This window comes from Lissotriton helveticus, chromosome 2_1, assembly GCF_964261635.1.
Source record: "Lissotriton helveticus chromosome 2_1, aLisHel1.1, whole genome shotgun sequence".
Lineage (NCBI taxonomy): Eukaryota > Metazoa > Chordata > Amphibia > Caudata > Salamandridae > Lissotriton > Lissotriton helveticus.
Genome location: NC_136059.1, coordinates 1,643,324,538 through 1,643,346,862, shown reverse-complemented (window position 1 = coordinate 1,643,346,862; position 22,325 = coordinate 1,643,324,538). Strand labels below are relative to the sequence as shown.

Genomic DNA, 22,325 nt, shown 5'->3' with positions numbered 1-22,325 from the left:
TTTCAACTGAGTTTTTCTGCATGTTCTAACCACTCTGGGAGCAGGGGTTGGAGGATGCTGTGCTATAGAGTCCGATAAAACCTCCAAGTCCAACTCAACGGGTTCAGGCAAATCCAAAACAAGAGGATCATTGTTATCACTAATACTACGGTCATCTTGGCCCAGTGCCATCGGAGAAGAGGAACACGTGATAGATGGCAGAGATTCACTGCTTAGCCCTAAGGACTGTCGTCTTTAGGTGTTAATTTTCTTAACCACTTTTACTAAGTAGTTATCCCAAGTACCAAGGACGGGTGGAGCACTTAGGGATGACATGTTGCTACCTACTGTAAGACAATCCCGAATTGGTTCAGATATATTGCACCCCGGCTATCAGTTAGGAAATATATGTAGCAATACAATTTACAACCGTTGTTCACAAGCATAAGTAATTAGAATCTCACTGTGACTTTGATAGATGGGGTTGGAGTAGACGTCGATTTCCTTGGGCCAGGGTCTATGGCCCAGCCCAGCCTCGTCCAGCCCCGGACTGCCACAGACTGCCCCGCCCTTGTCCCGGGCTTCTCCCGCGATGATCCCGCGCGCGACTCGCGGGGCGAGAGGCGCTCCGTTTATTTAAGCGCCTCCGCGCGCACTGGTGACGCAAATGCTGCTCGCCTCCCTGGGGCAGCTGGGAAGGGTAGTTCGCGTTGGTCTGGCCGTTTCCCTCACGGCGTGGCAGATAGCAGGAAAGCCGTTCCCCTCACGGCTGCCGGTCCGCTTTAACTGTTGGCCCCCACATTGTTTCATTTTTACCCTGAAATCTCATTCACTACTAATAAGGAAAGCGTACTTTGTTCTGGAAGAAGATTATAGAAGGTCAGGATGTTGCCTAAAAAGAACAAGGGTCTCTGGGATCTAATAAAAGTATTGGGCTTGTGTGTAAGGAGTAAGGACTTCAAGGTAACATGAGACAGACCGATTCGTTCTTCCACTGTCAGAGCAGCAGCCTAGCTGGTGCTTTGTCTCCCTCTTTCACATGTGCAGGGCGCCAGTCTGTTTAGGGTGGGAGACATGACCTGACTAAGACTTGCACGACTGGTTCCCGTCTGCCTTCGGGAGGCTTCAAGAGCTTGATAGGGGCTTGGGGCCTGAAGCATTGCTTTAAATCTTGACTTCCCTTGGCCTAACCGGAGTTTCTGCTCTGATTGCCAGCCTTGATTCCTCTTCCGCTTCATGGGGTGTATTTGATAAACATTCAGCAGTATCCCTGCCTTTAAAACAATATAACATAAAAAAGTTCATGGCTACAGCATATGTCCCCACTTCCCATTCTTACCCTTTTGGCATCCTTTTACTCATTTAACAACATCTCTGCTTGGCGTATGTTGCTATGTGAATTGCTGGGTCTACTCTGATTTCTACAATTTTTGGGGTTCGCGTACACAGTATCCTGCTGCCCCAATGCTTACTTAGACTCAGGGTGTACAGCTGGCAATATATTTTAGTGCTTATTCCAATTATACTATTTGAGCTTCTGTTTCTCACATATCCTCACCCATTACACCAACAGGTGCTGCGTTTCAAAACAGGTTAACCACATCTCGGTGACCGTGCACAGTGTTGAATGCATCAAGTCTTCCCACATAGGCTCAAAACAAGACCAACATCCCTCCAACCACACTCCCTACTCGATGTAGCTTTCTGTGGGAGTAAGTGCACCAGCACCCCACACAGTGTGAACAACCCCCTATAAATGATATAGTGCTATACAATAATGTGGATGGGCCATAATTAAGCCTATAGTAAATGTGCCCAGTTCATACTACCGAACTATAAATTCAACACATCACGGCTGGAATGATTTAAATACATGAATATGCGAGAGATACAATGCCGCAGAACTGGTATCACTTCTGTGAAAATGTTGTTTGAGCATATTAAAAGATGTACCACTCTTTAAAGAGTAAATGTGTCTAAAAAGCAATGGGTACTTTATTATTCATTTAAAACTTGCTATTCAGAGACGCTATTACTTTGAAATTTCACTGTTGCCAGCTTCTTTCCACCTGCATGTATTGTTTTATTTAGATTTTTGTAAAAATGCCTTTATGTATGTGTAACAAAGTACAAGTGTTTATGTGAAAGGTTGTATGTTGAGTTTCTAAAAAAGCTTAATGGTTAAGGGCATGATTTTTCTATATTTTGTAGGTTGTCCGGACTCCTATGACAAGCCAGGCAACAGCAGATTCCCTCACAGATTTTGTGAAAGAGTTGGGAAAGCACCCAGTAGCTTGCCAGGTAAAGAATTCCTATGTTTATGAATATTCCCTTTGCCCATGTAAGACATGTTCTGTAAGAAGATAATGAAGTAATGTTTGGCTTGCCAAACCTTGGTTCTGCTGTATGATATTTCAGCTTTACAAATTCATGACTGTATTTATCACATGCTGTTAGTGGCAGTCATGGTTTAGCACTCTGTTGTGACAAAAAGCCTTTTTAAATGTATGTTATTACTGAAACATTCTTAGGTTTTCTATGATGAACTATGGTCATTTTATAGTTTGTTAAAGAAATATTGTCATTACGTCCTACTGCAAGAACAAATTGTTGTTGTTAGTACTTTAATTAGCACTTTAATGAGCCCTTTTTGTATCTGCAGTCCATTGTGTACTGTGAACTTAACCTCTGTTTACATATTTATGGATCTCATCATAGTCTGTATTCCCGCTCTAAAGTTTAAATTCATTCTGTAAAATTATTCATTATATTCATTCATTCCCTACTTGGATAACCATCTTCGCATTAATATCTAGAGATTGTTAAGCATGCTTGTTTCTTGACTGAATGAATTGTTAAAGAAAGCCAAGAAATAACTTAAGATAAAGAGACATAATATGACCTGTGAGATAATTAAATATCCAAGGAACTAATACAATTATTCTACTGAATTAATTCCTGATGACAACATCATTGCTGAATAAATACAGAACAACAATTTGTTTGAGTTAGAGAGTTGTATTGTTTTATTTCTCTACAATTTATTTATTTTAAACTTGAATTACTTTCTGTAAATTGAAACTGCTGTCCATGAGCAGTCCACTGGTGAGATGAATCACTCTTGTCTGTAACTTGTATCATAGAACAAAGACCTGCACGCACCATTGTTCATATAGTCACCAAAAGCTATGAATTAATAGACATTTTAAAGGGAAATATAATGTGTTAAAATAGTGTAATTAAAATAAGTATTTTTCGATAGCACCTTGTGAGTATTTTCGCTGCATTAAGCGATGCTTGATTCCAGTACTTGTGATCTATGTTTAGGGTTGGCTCCTGCGAGTGCCCAAGACTTACCAAGATGGTACAGTTAAATACATTCACTTACAATAGCTCCCTGGAGAATCCTTGGGGCTCTGGAGAGGTCAATGGATCTCATTCACTGTTTTAGATTTAGAGCCTGGAAACAAATATCAAATTTAACAACAACTTTTAGAGTTTTGTATGAGTCAATGTTGAGACATGAGGGTAATTCATGTAATGAATATAATACAATTTGCATTAAACCTGGAGACGAGAGTGCAGACTGTGGGAATTGGAAGAGGATGCATCGCATGACGGACAACACCATCAAACGGACGATTCTTATTGGTCAACAAATGAAGACACCCTTGTATAATGATGCAATTTCAGAAAACTTATATTCACGAGTGTTCCTAGCTAGTTAGTAGCGCCACACCTCTTATTCCTTTGCCTTGTCCAGTGGTTACGCGGCTGGATTCTCCCCTGTCCTTAGACTCCTCATTATGTAGAGTTGTTTCCTTTAGCTATTCTTGAAGTGACTTATTTTTGTGATGCTACTGCACAGATCATTTTCTTAGAATATGGTTGGTACTGCAACTGTAGGAGACTCGGCTGAGTTTCCAGAACTACTCTTTATGAGTAGTTCCTAACTCTCTCAAGCTCTTTTCCTAATGGAACTCTTCATGGGTTCTGCATAGAGTAGGTCCTTTAGTTAGATTAATGGGGTTTCTTTATGTAACTCTGTGCTTGCTCATGCTGATTTCTAACCACATTTTGTAAGTTTGGGAACTCTTACCTAAGCTAAGGATGCTCTATAAACGCATTGTGTAGGCAAGCTAGTCCGAAACGGAAAAGCAAATATCTAATTTATTCAAAAGCAACACTTTATAAAGTCTATGTCACCATTTATTCTATATGAATCTAATAGTCTATTTGTTTTCCATTTCAATGATCTAACATGGGGTGACAAGTTGATAGAGCATTGGTTTTAGTCAGCACATTTCTAAGATGACATCATGCTAAGCAGGCAAGAATCGAAGAAGGCTTTAGGCCTTGTTATTACTATTTAGGCTTCAGTAAGGCTGCCTGGTACAACATTTTTTAAAAACACGCATTTATTGATGAAACATTCGAAAGAAATCCTAAAGACATTTTGAATTATTACAATAAGTAATAACATTCTTTGCACAGTTTATTTACATTCTAGCATGGTACATTCACAAACATGGTGCATTCACTGACATGGTGTACATGTTATTTCCTAAGGCGACATTTCAGCAGCATTTAAAATCATCCTAATTGAGTTTTAAACGTAGTGAGTTTTTCCATTCGGCGATTTTTATACCAATTTCTTCCAAAGCTGTTTCCAAAGGCACTTACGACGTGCACTTAATTGGGAAATATCTGTTCTAATGTGGAGCAGCACTACTTTAAAAGCTTTCTCTTCCAGCATTTCAGAATATGTGTTCTAGCGCCACCAAAACGTTATTCTCGGTTGACGCTGACCAGAACGGCAGTGTATCAGTGTTGAGCTGGCATTAGCACTGTTGTCGTGGCAGGGAGCCTTTGCCCTCTTCGATAAGCTGTAGCCAAAACCCAGCTATGATGGTGGCTGTCATGTTCTTTGTTTACAAAGGCTTTAAGATGTCCCCTGTCATTGAATTTTGTTTACCTTGTATCCTGACCCAGTTCGGTCACTTGACCATAACCTAAAAGCCGCTTGAGCGTTGATTCTACAATGAAAGTTTGTGCTACATGCTTTTGGGGTGTGAGAATTTATATCGTCCCAACATCTTTATTTTGCCCTTTGCAGTAGACAATGCTACCTTTTTCACTCCCCTTTATTATCGTTATATCAATACAATCACCACTTCCCAGCCTTCATGTATGTGAGGTGTTTGTGTACTTTCTTCCTTGCTGATGAAAGCAACCCGAATCGACTAGCGATCCTGCTCCAGACGTGCCACAGGAACAACCGGCAAGTTCTTGCGATCGGCAAGTAAACCGCCTTTCCTTCGTTTGGCAAACTGCTAACCCACGGACGCCCTCCCTAGATACCGCTGGCGCTGTAAATTACCTGTTTACCGTTCACATCCGAAATGGATTTCAACCACCTCCAACATGATTAGCACGCACAGACAACTTCCTTCAACCCTGGATCCTGCCGACCCAGCGTTCGCCATTGTGGCAGAGTATTTTTAGGCTTGCTAATCTCTCTTGTCCTGATGATGATCTATGTATCTAGTGATAGATCGAAACGTCGTTGACTCTAAACAGCATGCACGTTAAACTCATTTTTTAAAGCAAGTGCATTACTGTTTACTTCTAAAATCTTGCCCCCACTATTTTGCATTGGCGAAAAGCTTTCTTTGTTTTGCCTGAAAAAAAATGTTTGTTTATTTGTGATTGTCTTTATGTGTTGTTCTTGAAGGATACAGGACTGTCCCCCACTCAATTACGTTCTGATTTATCGCAAACAATCGCTTTTGAAATTATTAAATTAAAGTGTCCGGCTGGACATCTTAAATTCAATATAGTACTAATTCTGGTCTATATTCATTGTTTTTTCACTTTTAATTGTTTGAAGGACCTATTGTTTTTCATAACTACCAACCCGAACGCAGCAGCCTTGTGCCTGCCTGATAGTCACATAGGCATAGTGCACTAACATACCTGTCACTTTCATCAACCAGTAAGAATGCCATAGGGGCTCAGTAGTGATGGGTGGCAGTAGATCTTCAAGGACTTTATAAATTAATGTCACCCCTTGAGATATTAGAAACAAGTTAATTTCCATTAGTTGTGATTCACCATCATTGGATCTTCCATAGATTCACAGGCTTAAACCATTTCCTGTCATTGAGTTGCAAGTCCTATAGTGAGTTTTAATTGGCAGTTATTACAATAGTAGATGAATGAACAGGCAGTAACGGTCTCTATTCAGTGCGCATTCTTCTCACTGAAAAACACCCACATGTTTAAGGAACTCAACTTACTGGGATATCTTAAGGATTTTGGAGGCCTGGGACCATATGTATTTTAGGAGCCTCGTGTTCAGAACAGCTTTGAATTTGATTCAATTTCAACTCTTGCATGCCCTCTTTGGCCAGGTAACTGGCAGTGCACCTGTGCACTAGTTCATATGCTAAATGTGGTTACATCTAATATTCAAGGATAGTGGCTTGGTTTCAATGTTATAACCGTGCATCAGTGCACTAATATTACTGCAAATAATCTCTGCTACACCCTCCCACTTCCTATATGTGAGGTTCTGTTCTGATCTAAAAGAACTTTTTTATGGAGGTTGCATGAATCATAAAACATTTCTCTGCAAAATGTGTTTCACACACCACACACATTAAAATTAATTAAACTCAAACTCGCTGCATTAATTAAAGTAATTAATTGATACATATTTAAAAACAATTGTTTATGAATTATTCAGGGTCATCCGAGTTAGACTCTGCAGAAAAGAGCTGGCTCTCTCAAGGGCCCCCCTGAGCGGATGGGGCCCTGGGCCAGAGCCCACTCTGCACATGCCTTAAGACGTCTTAGATGAAGTCTCTTGACTGTTATCTTACATGAAGAAGAGTCTTTATACTAAGTATGCGCTAAAAAAACCCTACCCTCAGAATGGAGAGCTCATCTATTTTTTTTCTTCTAAAATTCCTTTCACTTTTTTTTTTGCTTCACATAAAGTTGTAAACTGTGTCTTGGTTTTGTTTTCCGAGAGACATGTAGAGATTTTATCTGAATTTTACTCAGTTCTTTGAGCATTTTTACTACATGTGGAATTCTTGTTCTTTCTTTAAGGATGATCACTACGAAGGGAAAATTACTAGCTTCTTGCTCATATGGAGGACCACTGCAGAAAACTGACACTCTGGGAGCTGTGCTTCTAGCGACATTCATCAACCCCCCACCCCTTCTCCTCTAATACCTCAAGTAGACCCATTGGAGTCTTCTGGCACTTGTATATGTCCCTCAATGTCGAGAAAGTTACTCAGTTTTACAGTAAGCCATTGCATCCACCAGGCCAGAGGTTCTTTACGTCTAGAGAGTTTAATGACAGTAAGACCGATTTTTGACATGTAGAAGTAAACACCAATCTCAAGAGAGGACTTCTATGTTCATAAACCCAGAGGACTCTCAAGAGTATCATGATGCCAGACATGACCAAAAGAAAAAGTACAACGGCAGAAGAGCAGGGTTCATGATCCGAGAAGACTGTCATCGCACAATATGCTGCCAGACGATCATATCTTGAAGACCATGATGTCAGAAATGATCATGTGCCGTGAAAGTCCATGATATTCTCCCCTCAGACCACATCATCATGACGATCATGATGAAGATCATAAATGTATCCCAGGGACTCTGACGATCACATAAGATACTGAGACTGTTCAGGTTGTAAGGACCGGGATATTGATTCTAAGACCAACTAACAAGGTTATGAAAGCCTGCATCTTCAGGTGGGCCCAGATCTTCGAGAGAGAGAGAGAGAGAAGGGTGTCAAGTCATTTCTGGTTAGGTCACTACACTGGGCTATGATCCTAATGTAGACAGCCCCCTTCAATGTCAGACTTACTCTTCAATTATTATTTGTAAAGGACCAAGATTTACTATTATGGTGATTAAAATCTTTGTCAAATGTGTCTTTTTCAATGACAAAACCTGTTCATTTTTAAAATTGCCCTCGAATCAAGGAGCGTTTTGATATAATTTCTTTCAATTACATGTTGAAAGAGTTAAGAATATTTACTTTCCTTTTCTATCCATAAGTAATGTTGGAAGTGCAACACCTAGATTCTCTTGTTGAGGGCCTGATATTTATCCCTAGAAACTGTGCCCCTCCCTGTGTGTTACCAATACCTGGGGTGCTAGTAACTCTGGTGCTGAAGAATCATCCACTGATATTCCACTAGGAAATTATAAATTACCTGCAGAATCTGAAATATTGCAGCGGTTTTTACTGGGAGTTCTTAATTCTCTCCCCGAGAGTTCACCTGCTTTTAACATTAATTCCCTGGGTGAAACTTGGTAACCTGCAATTATGATGGGGCTGCTAAGTCATATTACAGCCCCCATTAGTGTATTAGCTCTTAGTGTAGCTCAGTGGTTCAAGGCACCCTCGGCGGATTCAGGAATCACACTTTGTATCCTTGTGGACTGTTCAGTGGACTCAAACATTTATTACAGAGATGGATGTCTAAATTTCAATAACAAGATCCAATCCTGTATGAAAAGCTCAGTGGGTTTTGCACCCACTGTCGAGACCTACGTGTGATCCTTGGGTAGGAGACTTAATTCCTGCAGGACCATCTCAAACAGTCATTCTTCAGATTGCAGTAAATGGGTTTAATTGAGTTGAGTATTAATTTTCATCTATTTTAAGCACCAATAAAAACTTTTTACTGTCTGCTGTTTAGACAGCCATTGTATAATTATTCACTTTTGCCTCCAGCACATTATGTATATTACGCATTCAAGGGCCATGTTAAATGACTTGCCTGGTTTGAAAACCTGAAGCAGCACCTCTTTGGGAATGTGTGCTCTCTCTTGTTGTTTTACTATGTTTTTTGTAGCTTGTGTTTAGAAAATAGTCTGCTGTTTCAGACGTTTCAGCTCTTGGTCACTTGTGAACTAAAGCGGGAGTGGAGAGACAGTCCCTCTGATCAGTCCGTAAAGGTGAGACAGTCCCTCTGATCAGTCACACTTAGACCCAGGAAACTGAAGTACCTAAAGTAACAAGTACTGGCAAAGCCAATAGGTCTCGCTTAATCAAGAGCTATTGGCTTTGCCAATGTGTTTTAGCCATGTTGTACTCCAGCATGTCTGCTAGAAGTTTGTGGCATAGAGAGTGACATCTAGTGGAGCAGCATAGAGTGGAGTGGAGTGTCGTTAAGTAGAGTGGTGTAGAGTGGAGTAATGGAGCGACATAGAGTGTTGTGCAGTGTCTTAGATTAGTAGAGTGGAATGGTGTGTCGTAGAGTGGAGTAAGGTGGTGTAGAGCGGAGTGATGTAGCGGGGCATAGAGTATTATGGTATAGAGTGGTGCAGAGTGTTGTTGAGTGGAGGGGTAGAAAGTGGCGTAGAATGGAGTCGATTAAAATGTTGTATACTGGAGTAAAGTGGAGTGGAGTGGTGTGGCATGTAGTGGAATGGTATAGAGGGGAGGGACATAGTGTTGTGGAGTGTCGTAGAGTGTTGTGGAGTGGTGCAGAGTGTTTTGGAGTGTTGCAAAGTCACGTAGCTTAGAGTGGAGTAAAGTGTCATAGAGCGTAGTGCTGTGGAATAGCACAGAGTGGAGTAAAGTGTCCTAGATTCGAGTAGCATAGAGTGCTGTGGATCGGGATGGTGTTGAGTGTCGTAGAGTTAAGTAGAGTGTCGTGGAGGGTTGAGAGTGGCCTAGAGTGAAGTGGTGCAGAGTGTCAGGGAGTGGCGTAGAGCGGAATGGAGTAGATTGTCATTGAGTGGTGTTTTGTGGAGTATCGTAAAGTGGAGTTTAGTGGCCTTAAGTGAAGTTTCATAGAGTGGCGTCTGTTGAGTGGATTAAAGTGTTGTGGAGAGGCATAGCATAGAGTGGAGGAAAGTATCATAGAGTGGAGTAACACAGAGTGGAGTAGAGTGGCCTACAGTAAATTGGTGTAGAGTGGAGTGACATGGAGTAGTGTAGAGTTGCATAGAGCATTGTATCGTATAGTGGCGTGGCGTAGAGAAGAGTAGAGTTTTGTAGTGGTTTATTGAGTAGAGTGGACTGTCATTAAGTGGAGTATCCATGGTGTTGTAGCGCACTGCCATTACAGACAACACATCTTCAATTGAAAATATCATTATATTTTCACAAACATACAGTTTCACTGTTAAAACTATACTGCGCACAAATGATAATGTGTGGAAATGGCATCGCCAAGTGCATTGATTTGTTTTGATCATATTATAATATATCTCATTCCTCCACGCTTCAGTATTGCAAAAAAAGTGGTTCATTGGTACTTTCCTAATTTTGATATATTCTGAAATGTTTGCATAATTAATTTACCGACATTTACATTTTATTGTGTGCTAGAAAAAATAACATCCTACAGACTTTCCTTTCACATAGATACCCAGCAAAATTGTCACAGAAATCCTCACAATTTGAAGTCCGACAAAGAAAAGTGAACACAAAGCTTGCTCGGAAGACGGAGCCTGACATTTGACCTTTGTCTATGAATGCACAAGAAATGTGACAAGATAAGAACAAAATGTATAGGCCTGTTTACAGAAAGCAAGGAGCAATATTGAAAAGTATATTCTCCAAGGGAGGAACAAAGCCATGCTGGACAGCCTAAAACAAATAAGCCAGCAAATAGAAAGCAAGCAATGTGAGTTACAAAGCCAATGGTAAGCAATAGGCGCAATGCATTCCCAGGGAAGATTTCAGAATGTCTACAAGATGTCTTTCAAAATCAAAACCAAAACTATTCATCACTAGAGAGAGTGAGAAGCAATAGTTCAGGATACGGTCAGCTTCCCAGTCAATACAGATTCTATCAGAATGAAAGGGCTCTCCTATGTTATCTCGTCCCCAGTAGACTCAGGTGGTTAAGAGTAGGACCATGGACTCTCTTAGATTATATAAAAGGATTCTCAACCCCTGGTATCACAAGTGGTATGCTTCATCATCAGATCCTCATCCACTACACTTAATATGAGTGGGTGGGTTTGACGCGATTTGTAAGCGCTGCACTTATTATAGCAGGATCTCCTGGTTAAAATTGCCTGCTGGTTTCTCCGGTTATAGTTGAGTAGTTAGTTTATTATGTATACCTTTGGCACGGTTAAAAACAATCATGCGACGAGGGTGTTAGGGTACTTCGAGCCTTGCTGAGACCTTAATCAGCCATAAAATATATATGGGAAGAATACATATAGACACATTCCCGATGTATGGTTTGTATTTGCATGCATGTTTTTTAGTGTGTGAGAATGTTACAACTTCATAAAATATCGTAGATTGGTAAAATATCTCTTATAATATAGAGATCTAGAGGGAACTCTGTCTGAAGAAAGCCCAGTAAGTCTGTGGGCAATAGATAGGAATGAAATATGTTGTTCTTTGATGTTTGGGTCATAATGTTCGATGATGATGCATGCCACTGGTGGTATAAGTGGGTGAGGTCTTTCAGAACCAGACAGCTGTGCTGTTTGGTAGGTTTCGACCTAAAATTGTTGGTATAGTAGCCGATCGTCATCAGGTGAGTGTTTGTCCTTGTGAAAGCCTTATGTTGGGAGAGATGATTAAATTGTGACCTGGCTCAAGGGCCTCTTTTCTCAATTATAGCCTCTGCTGTGATCTCTCTGTATATGAAGTTCATGCCTGGCTCCTTTCCTGTCCATTCTGGGCATTAGTGACCTCACCAGCAGAGTGTGTGCAGCCCCAGGGGCCTGTGTGTGCAGGGAGCTGTGGCTTGTATTGAAATGCAGCCTGCAACTGACCTGTTGGTTGACCCATTGGGCAGTGTAATCTTAACCCTATTCCCAGGGCCAGCCCTAAATCAGATTGACCAGGACGGCGCCCTGGGAAAAGAACATTTGGTGTTTGTTGTAGGGGTGGTGGTTTAAGTGTGACGGCAATAGATGTGAGGAAGATGGAAGGAGGAGGCGGTTGATGGGGTGCTAACAGATACGCTGAGATGTATTAAGGTCTGATTACAAAGTCTTTAATGAGACCAGATTGAGACCAAGTCGGATGGACTAACTGCTGTTTGCATAACGTTAAGTCAGGAAGCCCCCTGCTGCGCCCCTCGTAATATTTGCTTCTCGAGCCTGGACCCAACTCGCCGATGCCCAAGGACAGAACTTGTAACGCCAATCTGACAACATCAGAGCTAACACTTTATTTTACCAGGGTTTCTCAAAAAAATGTTTAGCTAAGTTAGTCATCTTAGGGCTTTCTCCCCGCTTAAAATATCCATGATTTTCCTGCAAAGCTTCACTATTTTGTTCAATGTCCAGGTAATATCAAGTTAATCATGGCAGTGTTTCTGCTGCTTTTGGTTCTCAATTCTGCTTACTCTAGACAAATATGCTCCCTATACCTCTTTCTATACCTCCTAAGTGTAGATAGAGACAAAAGAACTGACAAGTTTACATTTCAATGTGACATTTTTTTCTGCTAATATGTTTTGATATCCTGCTTGTGGCCACGACATTTCATACATATATAGAAAGGGACCCAGATGTTTACCATTGCAATTTGGACCGTCTTTATTTAGTTTTTTATCTGTTCGAATTGGGTTGGTTATATAACAGTGCCTGGTAGACACCTTTTAAAGAAATTATGATTCTCAGTTTACAACAGAAAGTGTGGTAGATCATGTTTATCTCTTTGTGCTAACTATAAATGGCGGATTGATTGGATTAAGTAATTGGATTGAATGATTGGAGTGCTGTTTTGGTGTCCATTCATGCTCTTTTCTGTCCTGCCCCTGCCAGAGGTGGGAGAACAAAATATGACTGTACGATTGAATCATTTGAGTCGTAAGTGGAAACGCAACTCCCCCCGCCCCCCAAATAAATGGAACCCACACACACCCTGTTCATGTAACAAGCAAAACTTTTGATTTTGTATTAATTTTTGATTCTGTGGCAGAATAGAAGAATGGTTGCTTGTTTCTGAGCGGAGGAATTGTGCTGCAGCTCCTCACTTTTGGCCCGGTTGGATTCTAGATAACTGTTTATCGATCAAGTGTTTAAGTTAAATATTTGCGTTATCCCCAAAGGTTACAATCATGAACCTTGGCCTCTGGGAGTGCCCAAATAGATGTTGGAATGCTCCCGGGAGCCTTTAGGGACTTCTTAATAGAGACTGATTTCCTCTCCCTATTGGTTGTAATCTTCACAATTTCCATACAGCAAAGTCAGTCTTTAGTGTGTTTTTTTTACCCACTGAATGAGATTAAAAACTAGCACAACATCTGCTTTCAAAGAGACACTATAAGACCACAGTAATGCCTATTTAACCCGTTGGCTGCTGCCGTCGGCCAACGGTCGTCGCATGGACTACCTTGGTAGTGCTGTGCACGTCCGTTGGCCGACGCTGCCCCACCCGTTTTTCGAACGTTCAGCACTGGAGCTGAACGTTCGACGCAGCCAACGGGTTAAAGCAGTCACAGTGAACATCAAGAGACATGCATTTGGAGTGTATCATGTCTCCCTGGAAGCCTCCAGCTCATACTGTAACACTACCCATAGTGCTGTTGATCATCCAGCTTGGGCTTCTCCAACTAGTAGCTCATGAGTTACTGGTAGTTCTCCAGCTTCCTTGGAGTAGCTCTCCCATGTGTCTTTACATTACTGCTACCAATCCTGCACTGAATAAATCATGGCCGGTAACCTTGCATAGGATGGTCACTAATATAATCTTGTCTGTAATATTAGTAACTCAGAATGATTTTCATTGAACACAAGTAGCTCTTGTTAGTGAAAAGGTTGGAGACTCCAGCACAGTCCTCTGAGTGCGGCATCCATGACCTCGAGTCTGGTCAGTGCGTAAGTGCTTCAGGCATCCATTGAAGGTGGCTTTGCCCTCCTGTGAATCACTGTCATGTCATAAGCTGGATTTGGGCTCATCTCTCTGTGCTGCAGTTACTATTCAATGAGGGCATTGGCGTGACTGTGAAATGTATGCAAGTTACCCATATCTGCTTACTGGGTAACTTGGTCTTCATATAGGCTATTGCTAAGCCTTTTCCAGGCTATTCAACCTAATTCCAAGTGTGTGGTCTGCATCTTTCAGTTTAAAAAAATATATATTTCATTTATTGAGACTTAGAGATAGAAACAAAAAAGAAAAAACATCAACAATAAAAACTACAACCCGTGCAGTACATTACAGCATGTATCACCTCCTGTATCGAGCTACTGTGCGTATTCGAACAATTATAACATTTCTGGGGCCCTTATATCCTTGGGTCTAGAGGCCACTGGTAGTTCTTCGGCATAAATTTCCAACTGTTCTCTACAAAATGCAACATCCTTCAGTCATTGTGCCACTGTAGGTGTCGCTTTCCCACCCCAATTCTTAGCTACCAATCTCTTAGATAGCAGTATAGTAACAGCCACCAGTCTGTGGTTACATGGTTTAATCGATTTAACAAAACCTAGCAGGCACACCTGCGGGGTGCATCCCACTTCTTACTTTATAATTTGCGCTATAATGGTTGTTACCTGAATCCAGAAGGTTTAAATAAGCCTGCAGTTTCAGGCCAGGTGCATAAATCGTCTGTGGCATCGCCACAACTTACCCACCCCGAATCCTACCGCAAACCATACCTATGCAGTCTAAGCGGCTTATAGTACGTTTGTTGAATGAACTTAAAATGGAGTATTCGAAGGTTACAATTGGCAGTGAGGCGCCCAGTGAGTGCACAGCATGCTTTCCATTCCTCCCAAGCCAGGGGTGCCGCAAGCATTTCATTCCATCTACCTAGGGCTACAGAACTGGTTACTAAATTTTCCCTAAGGAATGTGTTATATAGTCTGGTTATCTGCCCCTGACTTTCTCCAGTAGTCGGTAACACCTGTAGCGCTTTCTCATCTTCAGCTCTTTCGGGAACTCGGGATACAATGACTTGACAGCCATACACAGCCTAGCATACACCAAGCCTAGCATCACCGTATAAGGTTATTCAGCTGAGGGCATCTAGTGACATAAGCTGGCCGTCTGTGTATAGTTCACCCAAGGTAGCCACCCTGGCAGTTCTAAGAATTCCCAATGCCCTGGGCTCATGGGTAACAGATATGCTAGGGTGCGTGGCCAGTGGCATAGCAGGTGCATTGATATATCCCCTACCCGCCCTGTCGCCCAGTTCCCTCCAGGTTTTTGAAGTACTAGTTACGGTATTTCTCTCCTGTCTATTAATCTCCGGCTGGTTAAGTAGTACCATGACAGTGAGCAGGATTTGGTGGGCATCATCTGCTTCCGCCGCCAGATGTGGGAGATAACGCTGTGGAACATGCCAATAGTGTGCAAATTGTCCTTGCGCACATAGATAATATAGTCTCTGGTCTGGGGCGCCAAAGCCTCTTCTCTTGTACGGCTGTGTTAGGGTATCCCAGCTGCATCTTGGCTGCTTGCCCACCCATGCTCGTGTTAACAAACATGTTGTGATGGACTTAAATATTGCTTTAAGTAGTATTGTTATATTCACAAACCGCAATTCTATCCACCAAGGACAGTGGAAGGCGTGTCCATCTTGCGACCTGATCAGTTAGTTTCAAGACAGCCTGCCCGTAATTCATGTGAATAACTAACTCTGGGTCTCTGTGCACCCATATACCTAAGTACCGTACAGTTTCGGTTGCCCATGTCAACTCCAGATCATAGCATGTGGTGCATTGTGGAAAAGTTGTAGATTTCTCCCAATTGATACTGAGGCCAGAATACCCCTCAAACCACACATACTCCCATATCTGGGGCGCCAAGTGTATCTCAGGTTCTCTCACATATAAAAGCATGTTGTCTGCGTACCAGGATATGGCAAGAGGGCGCTGTCAGAACCTTAGCGCAGCCTGTGCATGGCGTTGCCTAATTTTGCATGCTAATGGTTCCAGAACCAAGGAGAACAGCATTAGGGTTAAAGGACACCCCTGCCTAGTTCTCTTGCAGATCTCTATTGGATCAGAAACAAATTTATTGATACGTATCCTTGCTACTGGGTTGGTGTATAGCAGGCGCACCCACTTCAGAAAAGCAAGTGGCATCCCCATGCGATGCAGAACTGTAAACATATACCCCCACGGTATGGAGTCAAAAGCCTTGGCAGCATTTAAAAGCATCACCACAGCTTTCAGCTCAGGGTTTAATTGATGCAAACTGGAAACAGGGTTCTCAAATTGTGTGGTGTAGTTCTTTGAGAAACGAAGCCCGACTGGTCTGGAAGGACCAGACTAGGCACAAGAGGTTGCAGTCTGGTGGCGATTATTTTGGCAAGAATTTTGGGGTTGATATTTATAAGCGATAATGGCCTGTATGACTTGCACCTACTTGCGTCTTTATCTAGCTTCAGTAAAGTAACTATAAGGGCCTTGTGGAGGGTAGGGGGTAAAGCTCCACTTTCATATGCTTCTGTGTACACATCTAGCAGTCGCTGGGCAAGACTGTCCGCATAAACTTTTTATAGAGCTCACTAGGTAGACCATCCACCCCAGCTGCCTTCCCTCCCGCTCGGTAGTGCTATAATAGCTTCCTTCACACCCCCCACAGTCCAGGGCTGTGTTGGGTACTCTCTCTGGCCCAATGACAACCAACCCAGAGTGATATCATCCAGATATCTGAACATCTCACTGTCCGATGCCTAGGCCCATCTAGCTTAGCATAGAACTCTGTGAACACTGTTATAATCTCCGGTGTCGTATAATGTGTGTCCGAATTTTAGTCTACAATTTCTACTATGTGGTCTTGCTCCCTAGACTGCTAATATTGAGGCCAGTGAAGGTCCTGGTCTGCCTCCCTCCTCACAGCCCGCGCCCTCCACCTTCTAGACCTATGGCTTTCTTCCTGCTCATCATTGTCTTTGTGCTACCAAATCCCTCACCGGGGCTAATAAGTCATGTGCCGGCCTCTGTTCCTATCTACGCTCAAGGGTGTGTAACCTAATCTCAATGTCTTGTAACTTAATGTGAAGCGATTTTAGGATCCCTGCCTGCCCCCCCCATGCGTTCCCCACAAATAGTGACCTTAAAGGCCTCCCTCAGTGTCCCAGCCTTTTTTACAGTTCCCTCATTTTCATGGAAGAAATGCGTACTGGCCAAACCAATAGTTGTACGGAATGCTGGGTCTAGCAATGACGACAGCTGCAATCTCCATTGAAATGGGGGTCTGGTATATGTAGGTATCTGTAGCTCCAGTTGCACAGGGGCATGGTAATACCGCGTCCTGGCAAGGTTTGACACACCCACGGTCCAGGTGCACGCCTTCCTAGAGACCAGCCATTAATCCAATCTGTACCATGTGCCATGCACAGATGATACATAAGTTCCCTCCATGGTGTTAGGATTCCTTCATCTCCATACGTCTACCAACCCTTCAGACTCCATAATTTTCCTTACTGTCTTACCTGCTCGTTTTCCATGCCATGCTGTAGTTGCGGAGTGGTCCAGTAGGGAATTCAGATATACATTTAGGTCCCCCCTGGTGCCCCCCCAAATCACCATGGACGAGGGAAATTATCCTGAGTATCTCCAAACCTCATTGTACATTAGGGCCATACGTATTTACGAACAGTATCTTCGAACTGACCAAGCATCCCTGTAGCAGCAGGAATCTTCTGTGTTCGTCAATCTCTGTGTGAGTGAGAGTTAATGGTGTTCCCTTTTTCACTAGTAACAACACTGTCCTGGAATATGTGGAGTACGACAAGGCTATCCTAACTGATGCCCATCTCTTCACTACATTATGCTCTGTTTGTTTTGTGAGGTGTGTTTCTTGCAAAAAGGCCACTTGAGTACCATGCCTGTCTAAGTATGCCAGCAGCTGCCGTATTTTTGGGGGGTCATTGAGACCCCGTACGTTCCATGTTAACAACTTCATTAAACCACTGTGTCCCGACATTTCTGGTGCTTTGTGTTTTCAACCCAGTGAGGTGTCCCCCCCTACCCCAAGTGAGCAGCGATATAATATCCCTTGTACATGACCTGCACTGCACCCTCAAACAAACGTTTAAGCCCCCACCCATCTTAGCACACCCAACTTGCTAAAACCATCCCAGTTTAACCCTAACTTGTACAAAAATAAAACAGTTCCCATATCTGTCGTAGGGGTATACCCATGGGGGGTCGCTAGTGTCTGAAATCCCTCCAGTTGAAATGGGAGGTGGCTGGGTGTATCCATTGATACAGCATGTTAACTATACATTGCGCGTGGGAGACTCAGGACCGCAAGTGTCTGGAGCCAATTACTAGTGTCTCAGTTAAGCTTGCATGGGGTCTACCCAACATCTCCCCAGTTATAGAGCCTCTGGCTTCAGTGTATTGCCCCCAGTGTGCCCACCCTATCAAGCAGTCAATTCGCTAATGCCCTGTATGGTGCAGACATCCCTCCACCACCAGTCCTACCACCGAAACCGCTGCAACATATACCTGTTCTTCCCATCGCTGCACGTTCGCTACCTAGTTTCTCTCCGATGCATCTTCATCTGGCCTTTCCTCTTGGTCTTTCAGGCTCTTATTTAGGGATTTGAAGTATTCCATAGAAGATTTCGGTGTGTTAAAAATCTTATTCTTTCCCTTATCCTCTATGTGCAAGTGGGCCGGGTATAGCATTGACTATGAGACATGGTCAGCCTGTAACTTAAATTCTTGCCACGCCACTTGGACTAAGGCAGTAAAGTCTGTGTAAAAGGCAACGTCATTTCTCTTGTAGTTGATGGTCTGTTTCCCCCTTGCGAGTCGCAGGACTGTATCCCGATAGTTACGAAATCTCGCGAGGATCTGGCGCGGTGGGCTCCCGGGACCAGTCGCACCGTCAATGACCTATAGGCTTTTGCCACAATCTAGACCGCAGACATGTTTTCGGGCCCACAAATCTCCTTGAGCATTGATTCAACATTCAGCTCCAGCCTGCCAGTGTTTGTCGACACTGGCAGACCAGTAATCCTGAGGTTGTTGCGTGTGACAGTGCCTCTAAATCCTTATTTTTCGCTTAATCACTGCCAGCCCCTTCTCCCAAGTCAGGCATTTAAAAGAGATAGTTTGTAGGCCATTCTCAGTGTTATGTGCTTTTCTGCTTTTCTGCTTCTCCCAGCCTGGCACCCTGCTTATCCAGCTTCGCCGTTAGATGATCCATACGCAAATTGAGCACATGTATTTTCCTAACTATTGATTGCAGACTGCTCTGCGTTGCTAGGAGCGTTGCCGCCTGCACAGTGGTGCCCTTGGCCAGGGGCTCCTGCTCAAAGTCAGATAGTGCTTGCTGCTGGGACCTTGCAGGTGTTCGCGTTTCAAAGTTGAGGCGTGCCTGGCTCTTGTCTATCTTTATTATGAGAACAACAGTGGTCCCATGCAACATTAATTAAGTATCTAGATAAATACAGACACAATGGAACCTGTATTCGAATGACTTGTCCAGCCGGACAGTGGTCACAATCCTTTAATAAATTCAACTGGATAAATAGAGAATATCCTTCAACACTCTCACGTCGTGGGGTACAAGCCTGTACCACATTCAAACACACAAAACACTTTAGTACAATCAAAGTGCACAGAAAGGGCTTTTAGGCAAAAAAGCAAAAAATGTTCTTTGAATCATAATATGAACAAATATTTTCAAGATGCGCCATTACAACGACAAGGTACATATTATATACACACAGTATATGGCACACAATTAAGTCGACGGCGTTTCGATCCCACTTTTTAAATCAAAGGGATCATCATCAGGACATTTTAATAAGTGCCTAATAATTTCAAGCCTCTAGAACCATACGATAACGTGGCATAGGGTCAAGATAAAGGGTCGCCGCGATGGGGACCAATCAAGTTAGAATGGAACGGTACCGGTTTAGTCGGTATCACAGGGATCTCGGCATTGCGAGCTGGAATATGCTGGCTCTTGTCTATCTTCGCCATAATGCCTGTGGGACATGCGTCACCCCGGGCGGCCTCTCAAGTGTTGTGGAGGCAATGTTAAAGGGTTTATTCTGTGCACTCACTGATGCTACTCTACTATTTTGAAGTCTTTTGACTGTATTAATTACCCTGCAGTGTACTCTACTCTTCATTTGGGGCCAGATGTAGGTGGCTAAATACCGGTCGGGAATGCCGAAATTCGGTAAATTTCAGCATTACCGACCGGTATTTAGCAATTCCTAATGTAGGTAAGGAATTGGTAAATAAGGAATTGTTAAATACAGATTCCTTAATACCGATTCCTTATTGTTCTTGCATTTAAGGAATCAGTAATACAGATTCCTTAAATGCAATGTAGGAAGCACATTAAAGAGTGCTTTTGAGCCTTAAGAAATCAGTAATTACCACCAACTTCAAGTTGGAGGTAATTACCGATTTCCCTTAAAAAGCACTTTTTGCTTTTTTTAAAGTGCCATGTGGCATACATCAGCATGGATGTGCGCCACATGTGCACACATGCACATTTCAGGGGTGCAATGGCACCCTTGAAATACCTCCCGGTATTACCGATTCGGTAATACTGAATCGCTAATGCTGAAAGTCTTCACATTCATTCCTATGGGCCTCCAATCCCATAGAAATGAATGGGTAGGTATTCCTTATTACGGAATCTTAATTACCGATTCGGTAATAAGGAATATTAAGGATTGGGTATTTTTTACCGAATCTTTACCTACATAGGAAATACCGATTTCTTAATAGCTATTCGGTAAAATTCGCTATTAAGAAATCGGTATTTCTGATTTACCTACATCTGGCCCTTGGTGTTTTTTACAGCACTCTATTTCAATTTCATACTACAACTACTGAGTTTACTGCTACTGCCCGGCTTTTCCGAGGCCCCGATCACCGGAACCCTCTGTTTAACAGCCCAGGCAGGCTCGACTGTGCCTGCAGGTGGGACTACAGCAGAGCTCCCAGTACATCCAGCCGTGTTGTATCATCCGGCTCGGAGCCAGCAGCTTCTTAGGCAGGCTTCACACCACAGCGGTCCCCTCACTCAGCGGACTTGGTGTTCACACAGGCCGGACTGCAGCAGAGCTCCCTGTCCCTCCAGCTGTGTCATATCAGCCGCAATGGAGCCAGCAGCTTTATAGGTAGGCTTCACACTGCAGCGCTCCTCTCACTCACTGGAGTCTGCGTTCATACAGCAGGCGCCCTCTCCTCTCACCACTACTGTTCCTCGCATCGGTATTCTACTGTTTGATGCAGCACCCAGCAGTGCTGCTTCGTCTCGCAACTCTCACTCGGGCCAATTATCTTTCCTGCTTCGGCTTCTCACCTCTTCAGTCAGACGACTGGTTGTAGCAATTCCCTTACAGCTAATATTTGTGCACCACCACAGCACATCAGGCCTTTTCAGCAATGCTGACTGGCCGCAATTTTGAAACTCCGTCTTCTCCATGGCATCCGCCACAAGGCCAGGCAGTATCACCTAGCACCGTCCACACCTAGCCCAGCCAGCTGCATGCCGTCCAGCCACCGTTGTCGATGGGAGTCCTCTACTCACAGAGTCAGATGGCATACCATTTTCAGGATTTTGGACGGATCTCTGCACTCGGCCGGCAGAGCTGTACTAAGGTGAAGCCACCTTGCTGTGTGCTGTCTAGCCCCCCCTTGCATCTTTCTGGTTTAACGAAGAAGTTGGGAGATTTTATGAAGACCACTCCAAAAACGTCCTTCCACCAATCAACAACTACTTAACTCCTTTTGTTCCACGTCCTGCACTAATGATAGTGATGGGATTCCAATTTGCATCAACTGGATTGATGTGCAGCCTTGCTCTGCTGAACACTGTGGGTCCCCTTTGATTACTTTTTTTTAAGCGCTTCATATATCACTAAGATACTATCTTAGGGACATTTCGAAGAACTCAAAAACACTGTAAGCATGTGCGAATGCCAGAGTGGTAGCCAGTCTTAGTGATCTGAGTGTGCATCATGTGGCAACACATTCAAAAGCTTCCATCCCACCTCCCTTCTCTTGCACCCTAAATTCTCTTAAGGGAAATGTTACTTTATCCAGGGTCACACCTCCATCACAGTTCCCAGTATTTGTCTCAGCATGGATGTGTTCTAGAGTGACATGCCCAAAAAAGCTTTGGGCCGCATGGCAATCTGGGGATCCTATTGACATCACCAGTGATCTTGTTGCACATTCGTTTGCTAATCAAGGCCCACTGATTTTTTTTAGGTCTTAACTAGGCAGCACCCTGCAACATGGCTACGTAAAAAACATTGGCATTTATAATGCCAATAACTCCAACTTCAACAAATGCCAGACCGATTGCATTTCCAATGCAATAGGTCTCGCATTTGTTAAAGTCAGAGCTGTTGGTGTTGAAAATTACAATTTTTTTTACTTTT

General features: G+C 43.1%; 1 protein-coding gene across 1 annotated transcript in view; it reads left to right on the top strand.

Moving 5' to 3' along the window:
- HADH (hydroxyacyl-CoA dehydrogenase) overlaps window positions 1-22,325 on the top strand; it is a 257,197-nt gene that overhangs the window by 153,282 nt on the left and 81,590 nt on the right. The window contains exon 5 of the mRNA XM_078676593.1: window positions 2,191-2,280. Coding sequence (XP_078532719.1) covers window positions 2,191-2,280 — 90 coding nt within the window. The remainder of the gene's footprint in view (window positions 1-2,190; window positions 2,281-22,325) is intronic.